The 17,615-nt window shown below is 48.6% G+C and overlaps 1 protein-coding gene and 1 long non-coding RNA gene across 5 annotated transcripts in view; one reads left to right on the top strand and one right to left on the bottom strand.

Annotated features, from left to right (window-relative positions):
- The window catches only part of TP73 (tumor protein p73), an 87,551-nt gene that overhangs the window by 10,795 nt on the left and 59,141 nt on the right, over nt 1–17,615 (bottom strand). For all 4 annotated transcript variants that reach the window (XM_073316373.2, XM_073316375.2, XM_073316372.2 and 1 more), the window contains exons 5-7: nt 4,430–4,616; nt 2,140–2,255; nt 793–902 (exon numbers count right to left, since the gene is read on the bottom strand). In XM_073316373.2, coding sequence (XP_073172474.1) covers nt 793–902; nt 2,140–2,255; nt 4,430–4,616 — 413 coding nt within the window. The remainder of the gene's footprint in view (nt 1–792; nt 903–2,139; nt 2,256–4,429; nt 4,617–17,615) is intronic.
- LOC140899986 (uncharacterized) lies at nt 707–16,890 on the top strand. Its single transcript, XR_012155528.1, has 3 exons — nt 707–772; nt 4,507–4,609; nt 16,842–16,890. It is a non-coding gene; the product is annotated as an uncharacterized LOC140899986 (long non-coding RNA).

Here is a 17,615-nt window from a genome sequence, read left to right as displayed (position 1 = left end):
TGTTGATCAATTCTTCAAAAAGCTTTTAAACAATCCAGAAAATACTAAAAAGAAAAGTTCAGGAAAAGGAATTCCCCTCCTGTGAGCACCTAACAAGGGCTCTGCAGGAATTTGCTGATCTTAGAAGCCCAAGGCTGCTGTACATATACACCAGGCCTGATGCAGCACACAAGGTGCTGTGTTCCATGTACAGTCTCACAGTGATGCACGGGCTCTTGTGCAGGTCTCTTTGACTAGGGGTGAATTTCCCCCGGTGGCCTTTCATCTTTGATTAGCAAAGGACTAATACAGTTACACCTTGGGAGACAGGAGGGAGCAAGAGTTTTTTCCAGGCTGTGAAAGGTGTGCAGAGGAGAAGCCCATGCCCCTGTGTATTCCTACCTTCCCCCACACCCACCCTCTAAGGCTCTTCGTAGTCACTAACTTCCCAGTCAGGGAATGCCACTTTCCCACCTCTTCACTGTGCTTTGGACTCTCCATGCCAAAGATGCTTGGCCAGGAGTTTGCTTTGGACTGCAGCTTCCAGAACTTTATGGGCTGCCTTCTCCTCCAGAGGTCTTGCAAATCAGGCTCTGGAGTTTTGCTAACTCCTCTGTTTCACTGCTGAGGTTCTCCCCAGGCCATGCGTGGTTCATCCCCAGATGTGAACTGGGTGAGCCTCTCTCTAGCTATTTACGCAGCTGCCGTTCAGCTCGTAATCTGTCCAGGAGGGCCCAGGAGAGCCAGGCGCAGGAGTGCGGAGGGGAGCAGATGTCTGTCCTTTGCAGCACAGGTACCATAAGAATGACTCACTCTCTTGTCTCCAGGGTTATAATGATGAGGATGGGCCGTCTGTTCATCCCTCCCACACAGCTGCTGTTGCACATGAAATTGTACAGAATGGTGGTGAACTCAGTCCCAACCTGCCCAAAAGAGAGGAAATGACATCATGTGGGGGGTGGGGTTAGTAGGGGGCAGGGTGTTAAAAGCCCAGGGGAGATGGTGGCAGACCTCAGTCACTGCAGCAATGGGCTGCAGCCAGACAGGTGCAAAAAGCGTGTCTCAGCTCACAAATCAGTGGGGGGTTTGTGTGTGTGTTTGGGGGAATATTCATGGAGGAAGGCGGGGAAGATGAATTTCTGACCCTTGCTCTAAAGCAGCGGTTCCCATACTTGTTCCGCCACTTGTGCAGGGAAAGCCCCTGACGGGCCGGGCCAGGACGGGCCGGTTTGTCTACCTGCCGCGTTCGCCGATTCGCCTGATCGCGGCTCCCAGTGGCCGCAGGTCGCGGCTCCAGGCCAATGGGAGCTGCTGGAAGCGGTGGCCAGTACGTCCCTCGGCCCGCGCCACTTCCAGCAGTTCCCATTGGCCTGGAGCCGCGACCCGTGACCAGTGGGAGCCGCAACCGGCTGAACCTGTGGATGTGGCAGGTAAACAAACCGGCCCAGCCCACGAGGGGCTTTCCCTGCACAAGCGGTGGAACAAGTTTGGGAACCAGTGCTCTGGAGAAATATCCCCTTGAATGGGGATTATGTAGCCACTGTAACTGCAGAGTGCCTGTGTTACTTTCATATCATGCCAGTTTTGTGGGACCTTACTGCTAGATACTTCATTCATTGCCCTGGGCATGTGACATTGCAGCTGGAAATCAACATCACAAAGACACTAATTTAACAGGGCCCTAGGGGGCGCGCTAAGCTTTCCACTCACCATTTTATTTAATTTCGTTATTGGCTAAATGTGCCCCTGAGCAGTTACTAGCTGGACTGAAGTTTCTGTTAACCTGCACAATGCTCTGTGATCCCAGTGGGTTTGAAGCAAGATTCCCCTTTAAAGTGAGATGCTTTGGCAAATCCTGAAAGGGAAGGAGTACAGGCAAAATGTATTTGCTATCAGGGCTGTAGCACGAGGGATATTACTCTCCAGACACTGCAGTGCCATCAGGAGCTTTGTCAGGGATTGAAATTCATCTCCTAAATTCCACAGGGCGGATGCTGCTTTTAGCCACCTTGGTGCCAGTGGAGTCACTGCAGGGTCAAAGCTAGTGAGGTAGCTATAACTTTATTTAAGAAAACTACAAACAGTATTTTCACCCTCCCTCCTGGCCCCTTCCTCTCCCCTGCCCCAGCACCCCTATTCCTCTTCAAGCAAAGAGAATACCTGTGGTGGCTCATATGGCACCATTACACTCTGCCTTCCGGTGACAGCGTCGTCCACGTACTGAGAGAGATTGTTGCCTTCCACCCGGATCAAGTGGCTGGCTGGAGCGGACTGGCCTGCAGAGGGGAGAGTTAGAGGAAAGACCCTTCTCGGTGGGCTTGCCGACCCAAGAACGTTGCACGGGGTGATTATAAAATCCGTTTACTTAAACCAGGGCAAAAGGCAGTGTGGACGCTCACATTTTGGTTTACATCACATGCATTTTAGTTTAGCTTAAGTTGATTAGGAATTGGGTTAAACGCAACCAAAATAAGTGAGTTAAACTAGAAAGAGTGTTGTACGGGATGGTTCTGGTAAAATGGTTTAAAAAAAAACTATGGAAGTTAAACCGGTTCAACTTCCACGTGTAGACATTGTTCTCTCCAGCTTCCCCTCAGCCCCACCTTCTCTCAAGAGGCCAAAGGGGGCTGTTTTGGGTCAGGCCACATAAAACCTGACCTGAAAATTCCACCCAACGTAGCATTCAACCTAAACCTGAAACTCTTCTGAGGAGCCAAAGAATTCGTTTAACTGACTTTTACTTTCATCTGCCTTTGAATTTACTGGGTGTTCCAGGTGGGCCTGAACCAAATCAGGACTGGGCCCCATCACAGTAGGCAAGTACAAACACCTAGCAAGACACCAGGCCGCTGTCCCTCATCCTCTGAGACTGAGAAACCCTGGGCAACTGCAAGACAGGAGAATCCTGAAGCAGCCTGGTGGGCTCCAAACATTCCAAATGGCAACCTCTTGCCAGCCTATTTCCAGAGGCGCTGAGGCTGCTCCACTTCAGTGGTGCATTGCCACCAATGACCTGTGCAAAGGTCGCCTCAGGCTTCCCCGGGGCACAGGGAGGTTTGCTGTCACAGCCACTGTTCGTTTGGGCGTTTCGATGCTTTCTTAATCGAAGCATTTTCAAGGATGATTTTGTGGCTGCATGCATCACTCCCTTCCCTTTCCTGGGCTGGGCTGCCTGGACGTGGCTCTGTGGAAACGGGGTACGAGGCAGGCCCCAGCCAGGGAGACTTGAATGTCTGGTTCTGACAGTGCCAGTGAAGGTGCGGACAATTGCCCTGCCTGAAGAATCCTTTGTCTGCTTCACACCTGCTCATTCCTGCTGACCAGAGAGCAGGGCCCCACTTGAACAGAGGCACGTCAGGCAAGTCCTGCAATGAGAGGCGGGGGCCCCCTAACTACCTAACCCCTTTCAAAACACCTACCCCAATTCTTTCCTTCTGTATTTGATGCGGCTGGGCTGCATTTTCAGCAGGCAAAGGGTTCTGCTGGGAGCAGAACGTTATGTATAACAGCATGAATCTCACAAGCAACACTTGGGGCTCTGATCCTTTTGTCTTCTTTAGATGGACTTTAGTGAGGAGCTCAGGGTGCCAGCTGGAGCCAAACTGAGTCCAAGCTCCCTGCCTTTTAAGGGAGAGGAGGTCAGTGGGTAACATTTTCAAAATCACTTAAGTAGCTTTGCTCCATTGATGTCCAGGGGACTTAGGCTCCCAAGTCACTTAGGTACAGATGCTCAGAAGTATTTAGGCTCCTTACTTCCAGTGAAATCAATGGACATTAGGTGCCTAAATACCTTTGTGGATTTGGAACTTGGGCACTTTTGAAAATTCTATCCGAGTGTCACAAGCAGCAACTTGAGGAATTTGTAGCTTAGCTAGTAGGTGAAAAATACCTAACAGGCAAGCAGATCTGACCTTGAAATAATTTGTGGCGGGCACTTGTCCTGTTACCACCACCAAGAGGACAGACAGCACAGGGAGAGGTAAGGTAAAGGGTGATGCTGTCCTAGCACAGAGTGGATGGAGCACTTGGCTCAATGAGTGCTTCCAGGGCTTGTTAGCTCTGCCTCTGCTCAGACCTCATCTGTCTCACTCGCCATCAGTCCAGTCCTGGGGCTGCCAGGAGCGATGGTTCCCAGCACACGCCAGGCAAAACGTGCTGGTTTCATCTGAGCTTCACAGGCAGCTTTTTGGTTCTCAGAGTGAAACAGGCTGGGGTGGGGTGGGGAAGGGAAGACTTCTGTATACAGGAGTGAAAATGGAGGGTCTTGAACCCCACCTGTCAGGTGTCGCATGGCCCTGCTCATTTTCTAGTGCTAGTCTTGGTTATGGGGAAGCTCCAGGATACAGGTTACCAGCATGAGACAGGTTCAAACAGAATCATTGTCCCCACCAGCTGGGCAGATGACGGAGACACTGACCCGCTATTTGAGGGGCAGGAGACCAGCTCTCACCATCATTAAAGTCACGTCCCAGCTCATGGTTGGGGCAGCGCTTCACCACCTCTGTCACGTGCTCTGCCTTCTTGTAGACGGGCATGGCCCGGATGACGGTGCCTGGCGGGGGCGGCGTGGACACTTTGATCTGGATGGGGCATGTCTTGGCGATCTGACAATAGAGCTTCTTCAGCAGCGGTGAGTACTGGAAAAGAGGAGGGAGAGCTGGGTGTTAGGGCACATCCCGTGGCCCGGGCAAAGGGTGGTCGGGGACGGAATGGATCGCGGTATCAGACGTGTCACAGCAGCTGGAGAGACTGAGCCCATGGGGCTTTGCAGTGCAGGCATTGTGTCTCCATGCCAGTGTGCCCCGCACTGTGGGGTCCACACCGCTGCTCAGGCCAGCGCACTCTTAGAGCTCCAGAAAACCCACACCTAGGATTGGCTCCTTTATTTATTTATATTACAGTTGCACCAAAAGGCCCCAATCAGCATGAGGTGCTGTACGCATACAGTGAGACACGCTCCCTGCCCCAAAGAGCTAGCAATGTAATTTATCCAGGCCAGGGGGATGGGGGTGCATTGGGGCCCTCAGGCTAAGTGCCTCCCTGCCCCATGCCAGGGTAGATTGTAACCTGTATGTCCCACTTTTTAGAAATGTCTCTTGGCTGAGATCACCTGGTCTGCAGCCCTCTTCCTCCACTGCCCCATCTTCATTTGCCTTTTTGCACCTTGGCTGGGCCAGAGAGCCAGGCATGTGCCTCTGGCCGGCGCACCTGGTTTTCACGCAGAACACGTGGCAGGGTTTGCTAGGGGAAAATGTTTGGGGCAACTCAATTAAAACGATAAGCATGTAAAGGAGCAAGGGTAACGGCCCCCCCTACACTCACCCTGGGGAGGGCAACTGCCAAAAGCCATATTCTGCCTTCATAACTTATATGCCTGCAACCTGACAGCCATCAGGGCTGGGTCCAGCAAGTCACTGGGGCTGCACAGGTATAAAGCACAGGACAGAACTTTCTTCTGAGACTGCAGAGACAGCTGCCTGCTGGCTGATGTCTCCCTGCCCCCTCCACGGAGGGAAAAGCAACAAAATGTCCTTTTCCAATAATCCTCTGTTCCCCTCCAACCTGACTAAATGCAGCCTGGCTGCACAGGGGTCTGTGTCTGCGTATGGGACGGGAGCTTTATGTGCCATTCCTAGACGATAAACCCATGGCTTGCATTCACAGTGGGTTAGGGAGTTGGGAGACAAAAACTCACCTGCCTCCCATCCCTGGCATCTGCTAGACGCCCGTATGACCCTCCCCTACGCACACAGCTCAGCAGGGATACCTGATCAGCTAGCTGAGCCGTACCCCCATCAGCCTGGGCTGAGACTCTCCTCTCAGCAAAGATTTGGGGATTTTTTTTTTTGGTGGGGGAGGGGAGGGAGGCTTATTGCAACATGCTGGAACAGGCAGGTTTGCTCAGGGATCCCAAATATTCACCAGGAGCTCGAGGAGCTGTTCTGCACCAGTTGGCTCCCTGCACGGATGTGCTGCAACAGGTCGGGATGAACTGGATGCAGAGGACAGGAATGGAGGAAAGAGCCCCCTTTATAGTGTCTGATCAACTCCCCTTAAAATGAGGAGGGACTGTCTCTACTCTTGGAATCAGCCTGATTTCACTCCTGGGTGTATCTGCCCCACTACAGCCCCTTGGTGTAGATGGTGAAGCCAGTGGTTGCCCTTTTTGCAGCCAGGCTGAGAATTACTAGTACCGGTCCTAGCTTTCCTTTGCTACATCAGTGCTGCCACCCAGCTGGCTGAAATGGGGCTAATTCTGCACACAGCCCTTGCCTCAGAGCCCAAGCGTTCTTACTGGAGGGTGGGAGCTAAAATCTGCTTCTGAACCCCTGATGGCCTCGGATGAGGTGAACCGTTAGTGTAGGCCACACTGAGCACTTCACATAGTCCCTCGCCCGCCCTGAGATAGAGCATTGCCCAAACTAACACAGGTATGGGGGTGCTGCCCTTGGGGTGTACTCTGAATCCAACTCCAGAGAGGAAGGCGCCTTCACACATAAGTGCTTACTCTGCAGTGTATTTCTGGTACCTTGTCTATAGCCTGCAGCCGTACCAGCAAGGAAGGGAGAGGTCCAGGGATCACAGGCACAACCCCACAACATGGTTAGGGTTGGCTTTGGAGCAGGGTCTCCTGGATTCTCACTGCATGAGCCTGGGCAAGTCACAGTGGTAAGGAGTGTCTATGCAGCACGTTAACATCCTTTGGATGAAGGGTGTGAGGGAAGCCGAGTGACCGCCCCCAGCAGGGCATCCATTCCCCAGGAAATACCTGCACCCACGTCCTTTTGCTATTCCAGTGTGAAAATGACCAAGACTGGAGTATATGAGGGGCATTTCTGAAAAACCAGATTACTATTCAGCACTTAAATGGCATCAAGGAGCAGCCGACCTCCCTGTAACAAAAGGGAGCTGGAACTAAACTGACCTAGCTCATGGCAGAATGGATCAGGGTGGCGAGTGCCCAACTGTAACTGCACCTAACGCAGAGCGTTTAGCGCCGGGCAGCGCAGCACCAGAATGATATTGCCACTTTGGAGAGAGTGCAGAGGAAAGCAACAAAGATAATCAGGGACTGACATGTGAGGACTGATTAACAGAGCCATATTTGTATATCTTGGCTACAAAAGTACACTGTGGTGGACACACACACACACACAGAACCTGGAAGAGGTTATAATCTAAATAACCAAGGAAGATCACCTTCTCTCTCTTGCACACGGAAGGAGAGGCACCATGAGGCAGGAACTGAACCCAGCGCACAAGGCTGTCCTTTCTCCGAAAGTGAAGAAAGGGAAGTTTAAGAGTAAGTTTCACTAAACACTTTGTAGCCGAGAGCCATGTAGGAAGAGAGTCCCAGGGGCTGTTGTGGAAGCCCCATTGGTACTTAGAGCTGCACTGCACAAAGCAATTCAATGGGGACCAGCCTTGTGCTGATGTGTGTTGTGGCTTCTGTTCTAATAGGCCTGGCCTTTTCCATTTGTAACTCTGACTATTAGCCAACTCTTGCCGCACGTCCACTGCCCATTGAACGTACACATGGAAATAAGAAACGTATTTTTTTTGCTGGCATATTCTCAGGAGGAGTTGCCGCGGCCTGGCATTCTCCATCAGTTCGGGACCCAAAAGGTAATTACTTTTCTGGACACTTTGAGCGCTAAACGCTCTTGCTGTCAAGTAGAAGTTTAAAAGTGCTCAAGCTTAGCACTCCTGCACCCTGCAGTGTGTGAAGAAAATGGACGTTTATTTTCCTCTGGCTTTTATGATCCTCCCACTCTCTGCTGTCTGTGTATTTCAACCCAAGTGCCAACACAGCAGGAAAGCAGAAAATTGAAATAATTACTTGTTGAAGAGCCAATTATTGCCTTTTGTGTCCTAACCACTTTGAGGATATTGTGCCAATGTAAAGATTCTTTGTCTGCTGGCAAAGGGCATCACTTGAGAAACGCAGGTATTCCTTTGAAGTTATTTAATATATCACTTCTTCCCTACATTGCCTTTCTCACATGTCAGGCTACATGACAAGCTGCTGTTGTGTGCACATAGAATCATAGAATATCAGGGTTGGAAGGGACCTCAGGAGGTCATCTAGTCCAACCCCCTGCTCAAAGCAGGACCGATCCCCAACTAAATCATCCCAGCCAGGGCTTTGTCAAGCTGGGCATTAAAGACTTCTAAGGAAGGAGATTCTACCACCTCCCTAGGGATCTCTGTAGTACATCACCAGTGGTGAATGCATTTCCACATATTGTTCTTTGAATTCCACATTGTCCTGCCACAATATCTGGCCGGAGTTGGAAGTATCTGTATAGAACCTAATACATGTGCATTGCACAACACTACCAGAGTATCAGTACCCATGTAAGTCACACACACCTGAATGCTTGGGCCCACTTTGGGGCACTGTGGGAGTGATTTTCCAAACAGCTTAGTGCCCCAGTTCCCCTGTAGTGTCTCATGTAACTAGAGCCTCTCTTAGAACTGTGTAGTGCCTTGTTATGCTGCTGATGTTCAGTTTTGTATGGCTTCCTACCAGACTCCAGAGCAGAGAATAGCCAGAAGGGTCCAGTCTGATCAGCCAGTCTAACCTTAATATTACTGTAGCAGAGACTGAAGACACTGTCCTAAAAAATGTCAATTGCGAGAGAGACAGTCAGACAAAGAGTGGTGATATAGCCCCGCAGGCAGTCTGAGACGTGCCCAGAGTGGTTGGTTTATATCTAGAAAACAATTTTATTTTTACCATTGAAATATTCTCCACAAGGCTCTTATAGGATGTGCCTGATCATGTGAAAGAGAAGCAAACTCTTCCGAGCAAAGGGCTGCCATTAAGAAAGGCAAACCCTGGTGTTTCCCATGTGCTGGTTTCGTGGGCGTGCTATTGGCTTCCATTAGAGAATCACTAATTAGTATTGTAATACTACTTTGCATTTAGATGGTGCTTTTCATAGGAGGATTGCAAAGCCATTGACCAGCTTGAGCAAGTACTATTAGCCATGTTTTCTAGCGGGGAAATCAAGGCACAGAGACTTGCCCTAGACCTCACAACAATATATCTAGTTCCCTTGGACTAACCACACGTTCTCATGTAAATCCAGTTTCATGGTCAGGTATATACCAGGCTTAAATCAGAATGCAAATTACACAGCAATTAGCGTAGGACCTACCAACTAATCTGCCCAAGCATGTAATTACCACAGATTGTATGCTGCCAAGTCAGACCTGTGCAGTTACTGTGCAAGTACAAAAGCACTTACAGGGTAATCACTGCCGAATAAAGTACCACATCCCCCAATGGGTGAAAACCTGAGCATGGACTCTGGCAGGGATGGGGTTAACACCATCCACAGGTGCTTGCTCTCAGTACAGTAATTCCCAGGGTGGGCTCAGCTGGGCTGAATTGCTGCAGGAGCAGAGCTTATAAGAGGAGTGATCTGAGGGCTGGTGCTTTCCTTCTATGGTCAGGGGCTGAGCTGGTGCAGTAGTTAGGCCTTGCTGTGGGGAGAGACGCTCTTTGCATAGTTGCAGCCCAGATCAGTGGGTGGCTGTTTTCTTTCCTGCCCTGGGAATGTGTGTTGGTTCTGGGGGTGCAGCCAGATAGGGACAGTGACTGGCAGGGTATGGGTGGGGACAGCGTAGGGCACAGTGCAAAGAGCTGTAAATGAGGCAGGGGAATGCTCCAGTGACTAGGGGGTGCCAATGACTGATTTGCACTAAGGAAAGCTGCAGAGAGGTCTAGTTTCTACAGAACGAGGCTGGGTTTTGAGAAAGCTGGGCAACATTATCACCTCTGCCACTGACTTGCTGTGTGGTAGCATGGCCGAGTGGTCTAAGGTAGTGGATTTAGGCTCCAGTCGTTTTGATGGCGTGGGTTCGAATCCCACCGCTGCCAAGAAAGTTTTTGGGGGGGAGGGATAGCTCAGTGGTTTGAGCATTGGCCTGCTAAACCCAGGGTTGTGAGTTCAATCCTTGAGGGGGCCATTTAGGGATCTGGGGCAAAAATTGGGGATTGGTCAAAGCAGGGGGTTGGACTAGATGACCTCCTGAGGTCCCTTCTAACTTTGATATTCTATGATTCTATGACCTTGGGCAAGTCATCTCTCCTCTCTGTAACTCAGTTTCCACCTCTCAACCGTGGGGATAATATTGTTACCCAGCTCACAGGGGTTGTAGTTACAAGCCTTGGTTCATTAAGATCTGTCAAGTAATTTGGGCTCCTCATACTGTTGCAGTCACGTCCCAGCTTTCTGTAGACTGCTAAACAGTGTGACTGCGTGACATGCCTCTGAGGTCACCCCTGGGCCTGATAGTGTATGCGGGCGTACGTTAGCCCCCTGCATGGCTTGGCATAAGGGGATTTTCCCACTCGGGGTGAAGCACAAAGTATGGGGTCTCAGTGTCACGTGTCCTGCCTTGGTGGGGCATGGAAGCATGCTTGTGAAAGAGCCCACTGCTTTGCCACTTGGTAGGAAAAAGCCACACTGAGGTCCCATAGCTGGTGGCATGTCACAAGTTTTCATACAGCTACAGCAAAATACACAGCAGAAGCGTGAGTCTATGGGATGTTATGGAACATTTAAAGCCAGGGAAGAGAGAGAAGTGAGGAGGCGGGAGCTTCCCTGGTGCAACATCTTTCTTCCATTTCAAATAAGCATGTGGCTCCCCTCGCTCTGTCCAGAAATCAATGCCTTTTGTGCTGATAAGCAAATCTACGAGTCCCCTTTCCATGCCACCTCCCTCCAAGCTGCTTTGCAGCCAAGAAAGAGTGTGTGTTTGTGTGTTTGTTTTGTTGTTTTGTTGAGAGCTCCTCTCCTCTCCTGCACACACCTAAGAGCAGGCCAAGGGCAGGCGGAGTGCTAGTTACTGCATGGCAGGGCATGCTCCTGTTCAGAGCACTGTATCTTATCCCCAACAACACACACTTTGTGCCAAAATATACCACTGCACAGGCCATCTGCAGGGTTGGTAAAGCTTGTCCTGAGCCATCAAAACACATAGAGAAAAGCCAAACTGTGAGACCGCAGGAGTCCTGCAGCTTCCTGGGCAACGAGTGGACATGAGAGCAGACGGTTCTGACTGGAGACAAGCCGCCTTGGCTGCAATGAAATGCTTTAGCAGCACTGGTGCTCTTGTTCCATTGCACTGGCCACGTAACTCCGGCATGCCTCCAGCCAGCCTTCACATTTTCCTTACAGCTGGGGTCAGTTTTATCCTTAGTCACTTGGTGCACCCAGGATTTTACTCCCAGGCAAGTTTCATGCCTATAATAGACGTGGCTGCAGGGCGCACAGGCAGGTGCGGCTACATCCACAGAGGATTGCTGCGAACACCTTTGGGTTTTTAAGATGGTGATTCTGCTTTTGTGGTTCCAGTCAGTTGAACAACAGGACCCCGTGGCCAGTGCATTTCTAGGTGGTTATAGCCCTGTCTTTCCAAGGCAGAGGGCCAAAGGGCAACTGGTGCTAACCACCCAGGAAATGCTACTATTGTAGATAATTTAGCAATCTGGATGAATGCGGATCAGAGCTCACTGGCTTTCCTTCTTCCGTGATCTGAGTTAATCATGTGTACATGCATGCTAACTGACACAGCTGCTCTCTATATGTATGTGGTGATATAAAGTGCAGTGAAGCATTTGCAGTCGCACACATCAAAACGTATGGAGACAGAGGATAGCTGAGTGGCCTGAGCACCAGGTTTGCAATCACTAGCCTCCCTGGAACCACAGCTGTGAATTGTGACAGGGCTGACTCAGCCCTTCATCCTTCCAGTGCAGCTAGCTGAGTTCCATGCATTTCACTGTGCATGGGGTAGGGCTTTTGGAGGACAGCTGACATTCTGAGATCCTGTCTGCCCTGTATGGACATTTACAGTCCCAGAGTAAGGATTTGTTCAATGTTTATAGTGTAAATTGCCCTTTCTCTGATTGTTGTGTGATGTGCCGTGGGCTGCTCTGCCAGGCTGGATATCACTGGGGTTGCAGCACTCTATGGCAGTTTTCCAAGTATTTTGGTGCTCTGTCATGCTGTGTTAGTGTAAACTATGATTGAACACAATCCACCATCACACAGACACATCCAACAAAAATCGGTCTAACCCCTGGAATCTAAAGCTGAGTTCCTGGCAGCTGACCTTTCTGGCAAACACACCTGGCTCAAACCCACCCCCCTTTGGTTTGAGTTTTGTACAATAAAAAGGCAGTGTGAATTGGACGTGATTTTTGTTCCTGTCTCAAGGCATGCTATCTTTATCATGCCTGCACACAGAATGCAGCTGTCTCAAGGTCTCTGTTGCCCTACAGCTCTCCACTTATCAGTTCCTATCAAGATTGCTGATCAGCCCGGATGAGGGGTGGACAGATGGATTTGTATGACATATGACTTCCAGTAAATATTAGCAGCTACATTCAAAAGCTCCCTTTTGGGTGGGTCTTTGTGTGGTGGGGGCATGTGTGTACAGATACATTCTGATAGGAAATTCTGCTGTGGAACCCAGGCCCAAGGAAATTCCATGAACATCTATTCTCCACTGACAGACCAGTGCAACTTCACTTTGGTTTCTCTCCTGCCAACTGTATCTCAGAAATGTTACAGAGTTAGATAAAGCAGCTATCAAGTGAAATACTAGCAAAAGGGGAGAGAGGTTAGGAGAGAGAAACAAGGAATGAAAGATACCTTTTCAGCGGAGAGCCATGAAGCGATGCAGAGAGCACTTAACACTGTCCCAGATGGCAGGAGTTGCAGAGGAGACGGCTCTCTGACCCGCAGGGGTGAGATTGTGCAAAGGGCTAGCGAGTAAGTGAAGGTATCAGGGAAGAGAGCCAGAACCAAGGAGTTGGCTGGAATCAGGTCTATGGACTGTTTTAAACACAAAGAGGGGCAGTTTTGATCTAGTTCCTGAAACAGAAGAGGTGTTTGAAGAAGGGGTGGGGTGGGTGGTAACAATTTGTATATATGACATGAGGGTGAATTTGGCAGTAAGGATTCTCCTGGCCTGTCTGAGTCACACAGATGTGCTCCTGTCTGATTACAGGTCAGCGTCCTGTTATAAAAGCAGTAGAACGCTGGGTGACACTATGAACACGCCTCTTTGTGACATACCCAGATCTTAGGCGAATGAAGGGTGCAGGATCAGACTACATTTTGATCACATACTAAAGTCAGTTTCTCAGATGTGATACCATTTAGCATATAAACCAAGCTTTGCACTTACTTTTGATTAGATTTAAATAGTCTCTCCTGAAACGTGTACATAGCTGCAATTTGTGAGCACAGAACAGAGAAGCTTGACCCCTTTGCTTTCGCCCATGTAACCTACATACTCTGTGTGATTGTGATCTGATACACTCATTTTCAGAAGGCAGCATGGCAGAACAAGGGTTATTTGGGGGGTTCTTCCTGGCCAGGTGTTAACATACTGGCAACTCCTGTCAAAGGATCCTTTCATGTCGACATTCCCCAGGCAGTCCCCAACATGCCTGGGAAATAACATTTTTCTGGAAGAGTAGAGGTGCATTATGGTAAGTTCTTCGGTAACACACGCTCTCATTATACCATGTTATGACATGGATAAATCTCTGTTAAATAGCAAAACCGATTGCCCTGCAGGCAAAAGAGCTACAGCCGAACACAGACATGCCTCCACTGATAACCTTATCGTGTCTTAACAGCTCCAGGATTGTCTTCAAAGATCCTTCAACAATAACAAGCTATTCTTTTAAGGAACTGTGTGCTGATAACTCAGAGAGAGCAGTAGCCTGTTTTATATCCCATTTCAATACTGCATACAATACACTGCTCTTTTCTTTAGCTCAGATGTCCTGTCACCTACCAGTCAATGTCCACTCAGGTCATGCATCTCCCATTTGCATGCCCTTTGCCTTCAGTGGGATTCTGCTGGGAGTGACTGGTTCCTTGCCTCTTAGAGTTATTCCTTTGAAAAGAGTAGATGTTTCTTTCTGAATGAGCCTGTTCACTGCCGCTATGCACCAGAACCCTCTATTTTAAAAAATAAATACGACTGTGCACACACACCGCCTGATTCTCAAAAGGAAGAAGCCCAAAATATTTTGCACTCACCATAATGCATGTGAAATTTCGTACCTAGTTCAGATGCCAAAGTTAGACATCTAAGTGGGGATCTGCATGAGCTAATAATCTATTGCACTTGCATTTCTGTCCATAGTCCTGGGCTTCTGGCCTTTTGAAAAAAAATGGACCCATGGTAATTCGCACCTTTAAGATATCAAAGCACTTTACAAGCATTCGTTAAGATATGTGTGCCCTAGTTTACAAAGGCATACACTAGCGAAATTACTTGCTCTCACTCAGAGCAAGTCAGTTCCAAAGTTGGAGCTAGAACCCAGGACTCCCAAGTCCCAATGCTTTACACTAGTCACTAGCCCAGAGCCACCACCTTGCCTTTTTCCAAGAGCACACTTTTGACAACAGCCATTAAAGACTCTGGTTATTCATTTGTATTCCCTCATATTCTACATATTTTGAAATACGTGGCCTTTTAATATAGATTTTTTTTGCATTGTATTGTGATATGAATTATTGTGTAGCTCACTCACAGGTAAGAGGACAAAACCCAACCTTCATCTAATGCCTAACGTCCCATAGTGCAAAGTGACATTTGCTCCTGGTTGCATTGCTTGAACTCCATATATATCAATAACCCTCAGATACATCTTCAGTCCAAGTGATTGTACTATGTTTTCAGAGATTCGTTGATTCCAAAGCCATAAGGGAACATTGTGATCATCTAGTCTGACATCCTATTTTCAAGGTTCTTGTCTCCATTTGGAGAAATTCTGACTCTGCTTTTTCTTGTAAAAATTTGCTGTTCCCATTTGGATGAGAACTGGAAAGAGAGAAAGACAACAATGGCTTCCTGAAAGGAGCTGTTGAACAAGCATTTTGAAAAAAGTCTTGGACCTCTTCCAAAGGAGCTGTCCCTGGTCTAGGTGGAACATAGTCAAACTACATGTAGATGTTTGTCTTTATTCAGCATGTATACCTAGTGGCTTCATCAGGGGACTAGCTCCTAGGACACCTGGGTTCTACTCCTTTTCTCACTTCCCCACGGTGGATTAGTCTATCACCAGAGAGACCTCCCTCTTAGGATTCCGTTTCTAATACAGACGAGCTTGAATGTATTCCCTGTTCTGTCACCTCTGTATCATTCCTTCCCTTTATTCTTGGTTCCTACTGTACCGTCTGGGTATTTATAGACCTTTAGCATCTTCCTGCCCACTAGCTTTATAACTAATGTCATTCCCCTCACTGAACAAAGGCAGAGACTGTCTTACGCTGTGTTTGTATAGGAATGAGCACAACAGGGCCTCAGCTAGCTGGGGCTTCTAGGAGCTGCTGTGATAATTAATAGCAAACAATGGTAGTAGCACCAATCTGACATAAACTGAGGCTGTTCTATCTGAAATATCTTTTTATCCAATTTTTGCCCTATTGATGCAATTTCTAATGCCAGAGTTTTTTCATTTGTTGCAATGAAAATCAGACCTCAACCTGCTTAGATGGTTCTTCTCTGCTACTGCAACCTCCTTTCTTTAAGTCCAAGTAAATTCCAGAGTTGTAGGACTTATTGGAGGAGCCAAAATAGTGAAACACTGACAGCCTTTCACTATTCAAGCACATCTCTGAGCAAATTCCATGCATTTTTCCAGTGCCTTTCACACCCAAGAATCCCGGAGTGTAATGGGATAGAGGTCACTTCCCCTATCTTCTGAAATACAGCCATTTCTGGGGTGGGACAGAGCAGCCATTCCGCACCTGTGACAGAAAATAAAAACTCTCCTGGGGATGTAATCTGCTCTTTTGATAAGACTCTTTAATAACACCCATCTCGAGGCCGATGTTTATCATCTATAGCTTAGGTCCAAGGAAGGGTTTTACAGAGACAGTGGTCAAAATCCCATTCCAATACTCCATGCAAACCCACTGAAGTCTGAGCTTGTCTGCAGTGTCGAACGGCACTGAGTGTTACCATTTATTGCCCTGCACCCTGAGCAGGGGAACAGAATCCCAAACTCCGTGAAGAAAGAAACTACTTCACTGCTTATAGCTACTGGCGCCGCTTCCTGTGATGGGGACAGGAGAAAAGAGAAGCATTTTCCCATAGTGCTTTGAGAGCCTAAAACCAAAATCTAACTTAAATATTCTGTGTGAAAAGGCCTAACCGAAACATCCCTTCCCCCCAGTTCTGCCCATTCTGCAGAACCGCTAGGCGGATGTGTCCCAACAGATTCTGAACTGATAAAAATCTTATTTATCTTCAGCTGTTGACACAGAAGCGTCTAGACTTGCCTGCTTCGGGAGGACTGGATCCGAGAGCTGCTGCTTTCTTTCTTGAAGGAAATGATTTGCCCAACAATTACTTTTTCCCCCACTATCTCCCCCTGCAACCGCCTCCTCCTCCTTACATTCCAGTCTCCCCATTAGTCCCGCTCAAGACGTGTCCAGGACTGCAGTCAGTGGATCCCAATAAAGCCCCTAGACTGGCAAGGGGGAGAGAGAGAAGAAAAGTGGTGCCTTGGGCTGCTCATTTCCTTGTACTCTCTAGCGAGCAGCTGTGGAGCTGCACCCCAGGACAGGTTTGGACAGATCACGGCGGAGAGGTGATAATAATGTGTCTGTCATTTTACTCAGACGTGTAGGAGCTTGCAAACCGCAAAGACCGTTAACTGGCTCGGACGAATCTGTTACAACAGATCCTGGAAGACATGCCGACTGCAGGGCTTTTTCCTTTCTAATTTTTTTAATAACCATTTTTTTAATCATTGGTCTTTATAGTTTCTCACTGATTTGGAAATTCCATCACAAGTTACTTTGTTTCCCTTTTAGTGTGAGCAAGGATGTGGCTGTGACCAGGGCATCGTGTGCACTGCATCGGGAGATGTACACAAGCCTTACATGGACTGTCTATAAAACCAGAAAGTCCCAGTTCCGTCTGACCCCATGCCCCATCCACTTCGTCCATCCCTCCAGAAGAAAAGAAGTGGAGTTAGTGGCTGGTAATGATCAAGTTGAAGAGAACAATTTCAGATCTTTCCCACGGAGCTGCTTGGTTCTGGACAGTGGTGATCACAGGATGGCTGCAAGTGACTGTTTAAACGAGCAGGACAGTAAAAGGTTGGGAATATAAAGGGGACGGAACAATACCTACCTCCTGGATAGTGTTTTCCTCCATACACTTAGAGCTCTGTACAAAAGGAGGTCAGTAGTGTTATCCCCATTTTATGGAATGGGGAAACTGAGGCACAAAGAAGGACAGTGACTTGCCCCAAGGTCACCCAGCAGAGCCAGGAGTAGAACCCAGGACTCCTGAGGATCATACGTCTTCCAAAAATCTCCCCTGGCTGCACCTATACAGTGGGTACAGGTTCCACCCAGCTGTAAGCATTGCTAGCCCCACCTTTAACTCTAATGTAACGTAGCTCTCTCAATAAACAGATCATCGTAAAATCGCCTCTTCACCAGGAAGGCTTCATGGACACAGAGACACAAAGGTGTGCATAGCAACTTAGCTTTGAAAGGCCCTCTTTGGGCTCTTCCCAAAGCAGCAGGACCCTTGGTCTCCTCTATGCATACTGCAGTTGCTGTGCCTAGCCAAAATCT

Source organism: Lepidochelys kempii, chromosome 18 (genome assembly GCF_965140285.1).
Source record: "Lepidochelys kempii isolate rLepKem1 chromosome 18, rLepKem1.hap1, whole genome shotgun sequence".
Lineage (NCBI taxonomy): Eukaryota > Metazoa > Chordata > Testudines > Cheloniidae > Lepidochelys > Lepidochelys kempii.
The sequence above is the reverse complement of the archived record's forward strand: the minus strand, read 5'-3'. Positions and strand labels throughout refer to the sequence as shown.